The sequence below is a fragment of the Culex quinquefasciatus genome, chromosome 3 (assembly GCF_015732765.1).
Source record: "Culex quinquefasciatus strain JHB chromosome 3, VPISU_Cqui_1.0_pri_paternal, whole genome shotgun sequence".
NCBI classification, from domain to species: Eukaryota; Metazoa; Arthropoda; class Insecta; order Diptera; family Culicidae; genus Culex; species Culex quinquefasciatus.
In genome coordinates this window covers 63,918,482-63,931,151 of record NC_051863.1, presented here as the reverse complement: position 1 = coordinate 63,931,151, position 12,670 = coordinate 63,918,482, and the positions used below count along the sequence as shown (strand labels likewise).

The 12,670-nt window shown below is 44.1% G+C and overlaps 1 protein-coding gene across 2 annotated transcripts in view; it reads left to right on the top strand.

Annotated features, from left to right (window-relative positions):
* Positions 1–2,206: 2,206 nt before the first annotated feature.
* LOC6047147 (nuclear receptor subfamily 2 group F member 1-B) overlaps positions 2,207–12,670 on the top strand; it is a 77,619-nt gene continuing 67,155 nt past the window's right edge. Inside the window, exon 1 of one of the 2 annotated variants that reach the window (XM_038261596.1) lies at positions 2,207–3,618. In XM_038261596.1, the coding sequence (XP_038117524.1) occupies positions 3,090–3,618 (529 nt within the window). In that variant the 5' untranslated portion in view covers positions 2,207–3,089. The remainder of the gene's footprint in view (positions 3,619–12,670) is intronic. The other variant, XM_038261597.1, reaches the window with a different exon arrangement.

Sequence of the window (12,670 nt, the reverse complement as noted above, 5' to 3'; positions counted from 1 at the left end):
AAAAAAACTCCAGATTTACATTAATTGCACGTCTCAGTAAGCATAATTTGCTCTTCCAAATTAGTGTTATAAAGTTTAATTTTTTTCAAAAGTTGTTTGTGCAACAAAAAACTGAAATCCATTAAAATAACAAGGAGTTATGATTTTAAAAATGCTTTTTTCTAGAAAATTACAGCTATTGGAACCACCCGTTAGGGTTTGATCCACTCTAATGAAATTTAAAATAAGGAGTATATAAATCGTGATTGACTTCTCAAATACGGACGTCATTTCTAATAAACTCTAAGAAGAAGGTGTTTAAATAAGCCATAGGGTTTAAGGCCTACATTCTTAGTCTATTAGTGCACTGGGGAATAATTTTATTTTAGTTTGCTTGGCTTCTTTCAATAATGCATTGTTTTGAGTTTAGCGTGGACATTTTAAAAATTGATAGTCAACCAAGAAATAGACTGTTAATTGAATCTCTTCCTTCAGACTCTTTGGAAACTATCGGTATCATAGTTATCTTCATAACATGAGCTAGTTCTGCTTTCGAGTGGAAACCAAACATAAAAACAGAGTCTACATTATAGATACCAGTTGCTTGTTATCCGTTTCCGATTCGACCCATTTCAGTCACAATGACTAAGGATTAGATCTGTTGACCAATATGTGAAACACTTCTTTGAAAATAGTTGCTGAACTCTCAGCAATACGAAATTTAATTAAAAAAAAAAACAACGATAGTAGTTATCCTTTTCTATTCGTTGACAACACACATTCAGTTACTGACTAAAAGCAACCATGGAATGACATTCGTATTTGAGATGTACACCCTTATCAAAAAATCATGATTTTCTGAGTTCAATCAGGTACTACAACAAAAAATGATATTATTGTTGAACTGAAAAATTAGTTTAAAAAAATTGAACTCAGAAAATCATGATTTTTGGTTAGGGTGTAAGATACGTAGATACAGTCTCAAATTTGTGAGTTTTGTTGAATTATCCAGGATAAGAACTAACGAAAAGCAGCTAACGAAAGTTCCAATTCAGCTTTAACCGAGACGAAATATCGATTTCCAACCCCGGAACGCGTAACAGTTTTCAAGTTTGTGAAAATCCATACTTTTTTTCTACTCCCTACAATGCCGCAACGAGACTCGTCTCGCAAAACAACAACAACAACAGAACCCGGACAATTAAACCCGGAACACAATAGCAAAACGGACAGCCAGCACCAGAAATAATCATAACAACCGCCGCCGACGCCGCCACCGCAAAGAATCCGAATGACACAAGGGCAGAGTAGAAAAAACTCCCGGATCAACCCCGCCGCCGGGGCGCTTCACAAAACGGTTCGTCGTTCGCCCCATTCACCCCGCGGTCAACAGATAATCTTCTAAACTTGGGCCTCGCCGCAGCGATGGCGAAGTAGGCCGAAAATTCGCTTGACCGCCGCCAACTGCGATTCCCGGTTTGAAAGGATTCGCTTTTTTCGTTCTACGCCGAGAAGGAGAACGCGGAGGTTGGAGGGGGTCGTAATCCGGTTCTGGAACGTTGACCGCTTGGTCACCAACGGCTACTGGTGGGGGGGGGGGCAAAGGCTCGTCCCGAGTGACGACTCGATTATAATTCGATTTGACGGAATGCGGCTCCCGCGCCACCCCGGTTCCGTCGGCCAACGGGCTGCTACTGTGCGAGGTCCTTTTTTCCCACCGCGTGGAACGCGAGCGAGAGCTGTGTGGAATGGGAAGAGGAGAAGTTTTCTCCTCTCTCGCGAGACTGGGGAGGAAGCGAGAGCGAGAGATCCAAAGAGCGAGACGACCGGTGCGTTGGTACCGTTTCGAACAGTTTCGTATAACAGTTGCGTGTGGAAAGGCCAATATCGAGCCGGTATCGGGCAGATGAAGGCGTGGCGTGCGGCCCGCGTGGTGGTATTGGTGCCGCCGCCGGGCACGATGGAAAGGGAAAAGGGGTTGGGGCACACCGTGTTGTGTTGTCGATGTGTGTGCGAGAGCACAACCTCGACCGCTGGCTGTTTGACTGGTCGCCCTCTCCTCATCCTTCCGTTTGCGTGTAATTCAAAGTAACAGCTCACGTCGCCTGCAGGCGTACGCGCGCTCTCTCTCTGTTCCTCTTTCGTGCCGTTGTTCCGCTCACTCTGTTGACTCCGTTTCTCCTCGTCGTAACCGGGCCGGCTGGGATTTAGCCATCGCTAGCATGCCAATACACACAGTCGAAGTGAGACGGCTGCTCTGACTGCGAGCGCTTTCCGACTTCTTTGCTCTCTTCCTCCACTCTCCGTGTCGGCTTTTTGTGTGTCTGTAATCTCGTCGTCGTCGTCGCAAGGGTATGAGTGAGAGTGGGGCAAACAGGTCGAGTCGAGTCGGTCGGGTCGGGTCGCGTACCTTTTGCACTGACTGTTCTAGGCAGTCAGGCACAAGAAGGCCTTTTGAATAGTAGCGCTGATGTGTGTTGTGTGCGCCCGGCAGAGAGAGTGCGTCTGAGCTTTGTGTCGTTGTTGTTGTAGTTGCTTTAATCGTCGGTCGCGAGTCGAGATTTCGAGATTTCTGTGGCCAGCGACGGTGACCGTGACGTGCATCATCATCTTATCAGCACGAGTTGCAAAACACTGCGTTATCAGCCTGCTCTTGTTTGTGTCCTGACTTTTTTTTCGATTGGATTACGCGCGATCGTGACACGATCGCAAACTGTCAACGGTGAAACATTTCAAGCGCGCGAGCGACGGAAACATTTCGGTGTGATCCACGTGATTCGGCAGTGATTCGCGAGTGATTGACTGATCGCGCGGCGGTGAATCCGGATTGAGTGTTTTTGTGTTTATGATTGCTGGGGCAAAAAAAAAAAGGAAACTTGGAAGCGCAGCCGTGAGAGCTATGATTGTTGAGGGTTTGTGATAAGAAGACGATTTTTCTGTTTCTGTTTTTTGCTGTGAGTGAGAGTGAAATCCCGGTTTTTCTGCGGCAAAACGGGAACGGATTTCTGCGAATCGCGGTGATTTAATCAGGAAAAATTTTCCTCGATAGCGTAGGCCCCGATTGTGGGGCCAAAACCGGTAGCAATATTATTACCCACAACTCGCTCAGCATGTACGGAGGCGGTGTCCTGTGCCCGTCGCCCTCGACGGCGACCGGGTTCTACAACCCGCGCGGACAGGGTTCCGAGATTGGCGCGCTGGAGCTGGGCTTCCCCCGGGGGATGGCTCTGGTTCCGCCGCCACCGCACGGTGCCTGGCGGGATCCGACCTCGCTCGGGTCGCACCTGCCCGTGTCCAGCACCAGCGAGGACATCACGACCCTGGGCGGAGGATCCGCTCCGCCCACCTCGATCTCCTCGATGCAGTCCAACACGTCCTCCTCGGTGGACAAGAAAGATTTCATATCCTCGACCGGTTCCGGAACCGGCGGATCCCAGCACAACGCGCTCGGCCTGGCCGTGTCCCAGCACGGCTCGTCCATCGAGAAGAAGGAGTTCCTGTCGCTCCAGCAGAGCACCACCCCCCAGAGCATGAACTCCCAGAACGGAAGCCAGCAGGACCTCAAAAACCAGAACATCGAATGTGTCGTCTGCGGCGACAAGAGCTCCGGCAAGCACTACGGCCAGTTCACATGCGAAGGTAAGCCCCATAAAATCCCCGGCCATAAATTCACCGGAATCCGCCACGGTTCCAGACTTACACATGTTCTACATGCGCTCATCCCCTCGAACGACCGTGGGACTTTCTTCGCCAAACCGTTTGCCCGGAGATTCCCACCGCAGAACGTGGACTTAATAAAATTATGATTATTGTGGAATCGTTTCCCCCCTCCGAACTGTCCTCCCCCTCGCCGAGGGGCGAGACACTTTTAAAGGGACTCCCTTTTGTCCGGCTGGTTCGCGCGCGACTTTATTGTCCCCGCCAGGTCGTGTGCTCCCCGGCCCCTCGTCCTCTCCAAGATCGGGACACAATTAATCAAAACAAATAAGCATAAAAAAGTAATTTTTCTTCGGTTCCCCTCGTTCCGTCGAGGTTGACTTTTTGGTCGACGTGGTCCTCTAGTGATGCTTGAACGTCTCGTCTTATCGGGTCGCACAGAGAGAAAGGGGGCCAAAAGGCGCGCGCTCGTTCGGCCCTTTGGGCACGACGCCCTGAAGATTCGTTTCGTTCTTTACTTGTTTTTTTTTTATTTTTTTATGTGCGTTTTTTCGGGTTCTTCCTTTTTTATGAAGCGAACAATGCACACGAATTGAAACGGAAAAGCATGTGCGTAATTGTTATGATTTTATTTGGGCTGTGCTGCAGATTTGGAGGATAAGATTTTTGCGATGAAGTTTTTGGTTTCTTTTTTTGTTCGTTGGGTGAGATTTATGGGAAAGCATTTCTTACATCGATTTGGCGGAAAAATCGGAGTTATTTTGGGAGATAGTGGAACAGAACTTGGCTGATATTAGTTATGATATGAAAGTGAAGAAATTTTACAAATAGGTTGCATTTTTTTTAATTGCTCTACAAATTTATATATTGTGATTAGAAAAATATTGTGTTATTATTTTAGGGCATTGAAAAAATTGCAAAAGATTTTCCTGGATTTCTTTTATAAAAATATTAGTTCAAAAAGTCAAGGGATGGATAACATGCAAACTAAACAATGAACTATTTAAAAAAAAAAATCATTGCCATTTTTTCCATTTTGAATCTGTTATTTAAATCGTTTGGAATTCAAACTAAACTTGTTTTCACTGCGGACAAAATATTTGTAATGGCCTTATAGAAATCAGTTTTTGTCTGAAAATCAAATTAATATGCTCAAAATAGAATGAAACCAAATTTGTTTTTTTTAACAATTTAATTAAAGTTTCGAAACACAAAGAATCTTACCTTAAAAATGGTATCAAATTCATCCTTAATAAAAAGTTTTCTTGTCCATCTGTTAAATTTTAAATTTAAATAAGATCATCAAAGAAATCAAGGCAACTCTATTTCATTTTTCTTCATCAGAAATAAAAATAAAAAATTTAAAAAATTTCATTTGTTTTCGTAGCAATATTTTTCATGTATTTTTTAGATTTTTTTTCAGTTAAGGTTATTTTATGTAAAGTTTTTAGCCTGCATCAAAATCATTTCGTTGTTTCAAGATTGATAAATTCTAGAGTATTTTTCAAAGGGTCTTATCTGCTTATATTTTTGTCGTTTGTTACATTAAGGTGACTTTAACCAAACTTCAACTGAAATCGGATAATTCGTCATAAAATATCTGGTGGCAAAGGTGGCAATAAAAAATAATAAGAAAGTGATAATTTTCAAGAAAAAAAAGTCGTTTGACAGGAAAATATTGCATGAAAAGCTTATACTTTTTGATTTAAATCCTTTTTACATGAAAAGAACTTTTTTTCAAGAATTTATAATAAATATTCAAACATTATTTTGAAATCACGATATTTTTGAAAATAGCTTTCAAACATTTTGTTTTAATTATCTACATCAAACAGGGAAACTTTTATTCTAGAGTTTTTTTAAAGGTCCTATAAACTATTGTGGTTCATATGTTTATAGGGCCTTTAAAAAAAACTCTAGATTGTGTGTAAGAAAACAAAATTTGCAAATTTAAATATTTTTAACGTGTAACATTTTTCAATTATTCAAATTAAAACTTATAAGGCTTTTAAGTCTTTTATTCACTGCACTCACTCACCTGAATAGTTTGAGCTGAAGTTATCACTTTCCAATTATTCACTTAAACGACCTGCTCAGATAATTATAATCTAATCACAACAAAACCAGACCTCATTGTTCCCGAAACCCGGCTCAACCCACCCCGGACCAGCTCCAAAGTTCAGCAATGCTATAATAAAAAAAGGCAACAAAATCATTCAATTAAGCGATAAGCACCGCACTGAAATAACAAAATAATAATAACAATCTCCCTCTCTGTTTCTCTCTGACCCGACAATGAAGACAAAAACAAACAATTCCCCGACATTTGACACCCGATCTCGCCCGAATTGCAAAGAAAAAAAAACAAAATTCGGCACCCTTTTTTTCGGGACTCCCAATTTATCACGCAGCATCCCGACGACGATGTCTTCGTAGAACCCTATTTCTTTGGAAATTTCCTACAATTTGAGGTCGACCAGCTACCTGATCTTGAACTCTTTTAAAAAATTACCGAAAAAAATGGGGTTAGAATGAGTTTGACAGAAGCTGCAACCCGAAAACGAGGGGATGCTGCAGCTCCGAACTCCGGCGAACCGGTTCCGGGAAACTAAAACTGTGCTACAAGTCGCATCTTTTGCATAAATTTTCTACGGAAAGGATTGAGCCTACTTGGTCAAATGTCACCGTGCGTCAATTAATCTCAAAAACGGGTTTCCAACCAGCTAAAAGTAACGAGTTTTTTTTGTTACCCGCACAAAAAGTGCATGTTCTAACCTCTTCAATTTTAATATAAATGACCATCATCATTATTACAGTCGTTATTACCGGCGCGGTGGTGGCGTCGCTGGTGACCAAGTAGGCCTGCTCTTTTGAGTTTGATTAAAATATCAACATGGCTACCGTGATACTCCTGCATTACCGGTTGCGTGACCGAACCGCGTATTGGCAGGCCCCTCGGGTCGCCGGGGTCAACAGCGCGAGGTTTGGCGTGTTTGTTTGGTTTGACACGCGGGAGTGAAATCTAAAGAGTTGAGTGTGAAATCAGTTCAGTGAGAAGTTCAGTATGCAGCTCAGTACGAAATTCAGTGACAAGTGCAGTCCAGTTTGACATTTCGTAGTGCAATTCTGCCCGTCACGACGTTACGTCAAACAGTTGCCAAATTTTGGCGCGTTCACGCGCCACTGCCGTGGCCTACTACGACGAAAACAAGAGTCAATTTTTAACGCGATGATTGTTTAACTGTTTCGATAAGCCGCGGGCAATTAAGCCCCGGAGTTTGAAAACTTGGCAGCGCGTTACGACGGGCAGATAAGACGGCCCCAAAATGGCGGCCAAAAGCTTTTTTTCGGGGGGCTGTCACTTATCGCCCCTTGTTTTCGATTCGACAGCTGCCCGTCGATAAGAACAGCGTTCTTTATGACAGCTGGTAACGGTGCCTCTCCCGTTACCGGGTTCAACGATTCGGATCGATCGCGTTACGGCTGCAATTATGCACCTTCCTCTTTACATAATCGCCAGGCCCATATATCACGGGGCATAATTGCCAACCCGGGTGCATCGTGCGAGATAATCTTTACTAGACCACGTCTAGTACCGGTCCTCGGGATCGTCTACCGGTGCAAAAATGTGCCAGTTATGAGATACCCTAAAGTAAACACTGCTGTTAGAATTTATTAACCGGAACCGGCTTGGCAAGTGATCACCACCTCCTGCATCTCTCCCATTCCATTCCAGCAGAGATTGCAGTGTGCATCGCTCTCGGTTCCGGTTCTTGCACGGCGCAAGGTAGCACAACAGCTGACTGAGCCCGTCAGTCACACCGCCGACAGACTGGCCGCGGTGAACTTCTTCTTGCAGCATTAAATTTATTCAAAACATGCAACATTTGCGCGCTGGCGAGAGGTGCGAGATACGGATTTTGCGAATCTTCCTCGTCTGACGTTTGATCCGCGCGCAGTAAGCTGCGCTGCACACGATCTTGATCGTGGTCGGGAAGAAACGGGAAGAGAACAGGGCCGAGTAGGCTCCTCTATCTTATCGGTTTGAAATTATAGACACCGACGTAGCAAGCGAACAAGACCGGTGAGAAACTCTTCACCGGAGTTCGCGTCGTTGCACTGATGAGTAAGAACCGATATTAGTTATAATTAAGTAATTTAATCACTGACCATAGCGCACACGCGGTCACGGAACGGTGCGAAGAACTCTCGTCCAATTACGGGTTCCCCGTCGGGACTTATCAACCTAGATCGCTATCGAGCAAATGGGTTTTCTCAACTCGTTCTCAGGAGATCTGGCCGCACGCTTCCTCAGGAAGCACGCACTAATGAGCGTAATTCGATTTGAATAAAACGAGGAGGAGAGGGCCGAAATTACCTTCCATGTCGTAACCTTTTACGGAAGTGACCACGGTCCGGGTCCGTAACTATTAACCTCAATCGCGCGCGCCTTCTCCAATCGATCGATTGCTGCTCTGCTTCTTCCCAGTTCCGATCCGATCGTCGACACAGCAGGCCGTGAAGAGCGGAATGCAAGAAATCGTGACCTACTCTTCCTCTCCATCCTCGATCCTCTCGGAAACTCTTTTTTTCGGGAAACGTCAAATTCTCGTCGTCCCGCGCTGCACACGATCGCGCTTGATCGAGCTCTCTTTCCTCCATTGAGTCGACGAAGGCTGTCTCACTCACTTATTAATAATAACTCGATGATGATGATGAAAACGATCGCGCTGTAATCATCATCACGGGATGGTGGCCGCGGCCTAATGATCGTTATTATCGCGTCGTCGGTGAACGGACCCCGCGAGAAGTCGACTCAGAGCCAGACATCTGTCAAAATTGCTTGTTGTCATTGGTGAATGCCGTCGGCCAGGATTTTTTTACAAACAGTGGCATATCCAAACTTTTCGGTTCTATCAGCAAACGTCAAACCAATCTCAGCAAGTCCAATTCCGAGTACTCGGTTTAAAGTATCAATTCCCACTTGCCAATCCAGGTCAAAGCTGTGAACGGACCCCAGACGCTCCTCTGACCACCTTTCTGTAAACAACACCAAAGTGCTGCTAATCCTTTTAACATATAAATGGCCAGCAAAGAGGGCGGTGGAAACCTTTTTTGCAGTTTCCTAACCCTGAACACACCCCTGCCGCCGTTGACATTTGACCGTCCCTGTTTGTGTTGGTCCACCCCTGCGAAAGCTCGTGGGTCTGCCAAATGAAGACATCGCCGCCTACTGTGACGCAGCAAAAGGATTAACTTTTGGGGTGACGTGGCGGCGGGCTTCCGTGCACCTGCCGATGCGTTGAACTTTTTGCTGAACTTTGTGGTCATGCGAACCTGTCACGCCAGCGAAGGGCTTGAACCGACGCGCGTCTTGATTTACCGTCCGAAGCGTCGTAAAAGTTAATGAAAAAACGTCTTCTAGCGTTGCGCTTTTTGCATAAAAACAACACACATAACCTCACTCTGCGAATCTTCCGGGTGAGTTATTTGCTTAGGCCCAGGGTCAACCTCGCTGGGACATCCTGGCCCAGGGTTTTGCGAGAATGTGTGATTTATGAACAATAAGCTGGCCCACTAGTGGGTCCCCCTAATAGTGTGCGTGTTATCAAAAAAGGAGGAGAAACTCTTCAGCTCAAGTGTGGGTCATAAATCGTGGACGCGCCCCCTCTCGAAAACAAGGGGTGGAATAAATTTCCGGCGTAATAGATGGATGTGTTGCATAAATAAGCAGCGTGTACTTGAGTGCGTTTGCTGCGCAGCAGCAGCGCCCCTACCGGCCGCTCTGTCGCAACTAATTTGACAGATATCGGTGGGATCGGATCCCAGCGCGGTGGGAACCGCGCTGATTCCATTTAATTTCTCGAAACGATTCCCGCGCGTCCCGCCCGCCCCACTTTCAGATCGAACTTTTAATTCAATATTATTTTGTTGCACCGAGTCTCAAGTCTCTGGACTCTGGCGAACTCCGTTCGCTGCAGGGAATAGAAGTGCGCGGTCCCGCGACCAGATAATGGCCAGTAAGTCACCAGCCGACGATGCGCTGCTGCCGTGGACCGATCAGCAAGCAATGATCTCACGAAAGGGCCAACCCGCAGGCGCCAGAGGCGACCTGGATCGGTCGGTCCGGGAAATGAACAGAAAATCGAAAGAAATAAACTCATAAGTACTCCGAGAGAGGGGACGCGCGCGCGAATCTCCCGAAAAGTCGTGATCTTATTCTTTATGCAATGGGTCTTCCCGCGCGCCCGCCTTTCCCCGCCCCGGCCTGGGAAGTTCCCGGGGATCGTCCTCTCTTCCCGTTAACGGTTTAATTATATTTAAACAATAATAATAAGGTTAATGAAATGATAGGTATGTTTGGAATTGGGCCCGGAGGTTCATTAGGGGGCGGCGGGCAACAACACACTCTCTGACTGCCCGCGCATCTGTCAAAAAGCGGGCAGTGTTGCCAGCGCGGTCACGCCGCGCGCTATTGATGGGCCCAAGATTTAATGTGATGGTAACGATTTTCTCGTCCCAGTTTAGGAAGGGACGACGCAAGAGATGATCGTCCGTGCGCGCAGCAAATCGCTATCATCGTCGATCAGAAAATAATTTATTATTTTATATACACTTTTTTGCCCGAAAAAAAACCCCAGCAACAATATTTATATGGTCCTAAGAGGTATGCGAGAGCGCGCGCGGGAAACTTTTAATCTCGAGTTGCAACGCTGGAGCTGGAGAGTTCTTCTTTGCCGAATGTTCCGTGCTCTTTTTTATGTGAAACGTGCTCGTATGATCGATTGCCGTTGATGGTGGAAACCGTGATCATCGTGTCCGGGGCCCCAACGAGGAGGGAAAAATACACACCCACGCTGAGAGGAAAATTATAGACCTTTTTCCCCTCCTCCAGAACCCGTCCCGGGAACCACTCAAGCTGTCGACACTCGTTTGCTTGTAAGGTAACAGCCGATGACAAGCCCCGAAGGGGCCTGCATTGGCCTTAATTTATGGCTAAATTTATTAAAATTTGACACCCCGAGTTGATGCGCGTCCAATCCCGGGTTGATTTTTAATCAAACGTAATTGAATTAAATATTGTGATATATGCGCGCGTTCGTCACCAACCGGTCAGTTTTTCGGAATATCATTTCACTCGAAAAGAAAAAGTGTGTCCCAAAAAAATTCGGAAACAAACCCGGGCTGCGCTCTATGCAAATTTATGCAAAATTATTTCCTGTTAACATTCTATCAAACAGCATAAAAATTGCGCCTCCGGTGTGTGAGCGCGCTGCTCTAGTTCAACCCCCTCCTCGGCCACGTGTGTTCTGTATCTTCACCACACACACACTGGTCCGAAACATGCCCGCCGGGACGGCTAGGGTAGAGGCGGGCTTTTCTGACTTAAGCTTAACAGGAAATTTTCAAAATAATGATGAATTTTCACAAACATGTTGTGCAAGCGATGCATAAACATTTACTTAAAATCTTTCTTAGTATTAGTTTAGATGAAAAGTTTCGATAGCGATTCATAAACTTCAATAGAAATCACCATGCAAAATCCTTTGACAGTTAAATATGAACTTCAAATTGACTTATTTCAACAAGCTTGTTGCGTTAGCGATGCATAAGCTTTACAAATGTTCTCTGGACCTTTATTGATTTTACAAGTTTCAACAAACATGTTGTGCGAGCGAATTGTAAGCCACTAACAAATTGTCTCAGTTCCTAACAAAAAAATTATTATAATTTAAAGAAAATTAACTCACTTATATCTCTAGCGATTCATAAATCATTGACAGTTGATATTTTCTTTACCTGTAACGAAAATCATGATAAAAGTTTTGATAGCCATTTTTAAACTTCAATAAACCTCAAATGGACTAATTTCAGCAAATATGTTGCGTTAGCGATGCATAAGTTTTGTAGTTTGTCAAGGATTCTAATGCAAAATAAGCTTTACAAATCTTCATTTGACCTTAAAAACTATGAAAATTTACGATTTGTAAGGCTCTATAGAGTTTTTTTCTAGTTTGGACGAAATGTCCCACTAGCGACGTGTAGCTCTAGCGATTAAGAAGCATTTATTTCAAAATTATCATAGTTTAGACGAACAGTTCCGCTAGCTATTCATATTCATCGAAGAAAAAGCTCTACAAAGTTGTTATCCTAGCGATGCATAATCCGATAAATATAAACTTCAAATTGACTAATTTCTGCAAGCATGTTGTGTTAGCGAGTATAAGCTTAGGCTTCATCCATAAAGTACGTCACGCTAAAATCAGCCAAAATTTACCCCTCCTCCCCCCTAGAGACCCTAAATAGGGAGACTGGTCTAAACTTGCTAAATCGATCTGGCAACGTATGTTTTGAGCTTGCCAACACCAGGGTTGTTACGGGAGAGTCGAAAAAAAATCCGCGCCAAATCCGCGCCGACCTAAATTCCGAAACCGCGCGAAATCCGCGCCATATAAAAAAATATCGCGATCAACATTAAAGAAATTTTATTTTTTAATGAGGAAAAACTAATACAGAAAGTATTTGATAAAAAAAAACTCGGTTTATGTTTAAAAGCTCCAAAAGAATGAAAACAATAAATCCATTTTTAAAAATACCTAAAGAGACGGTAGAAGCAAAGGTCATGAAAAAATCTTCAAAATAGAAAATACAATATTTAAAAACTTAAAAATTTAACTTCAAAAATATAAGCTCAAAAATAAATCCAAATCTAAAATTATAAGTAGATAAAATTTTAAATTTCGATAGTCTAAAAATTCAAAATCTACGAACTTTTATACAGTTTTCAATCCAGAATCCTCGCTAAAATTTCACTACGAAAGAAATTTAATTTCCGATACCGTCAGTGGGGGTGACATTGGGTCTGGGGGGTGAGATTGGGTCAAAGTGATTTTTTACGGATTTTACCATTTTTCAGGTTATTCTCAATGAAACTGAATTCTGTTAAAGGGGTTATGTAGGGGACATCTTAAGATGACTTCGCTGAAAAAATCTCGTTCCTAGAACAAATCCTGTTATTTTGGCAGATGTCTAA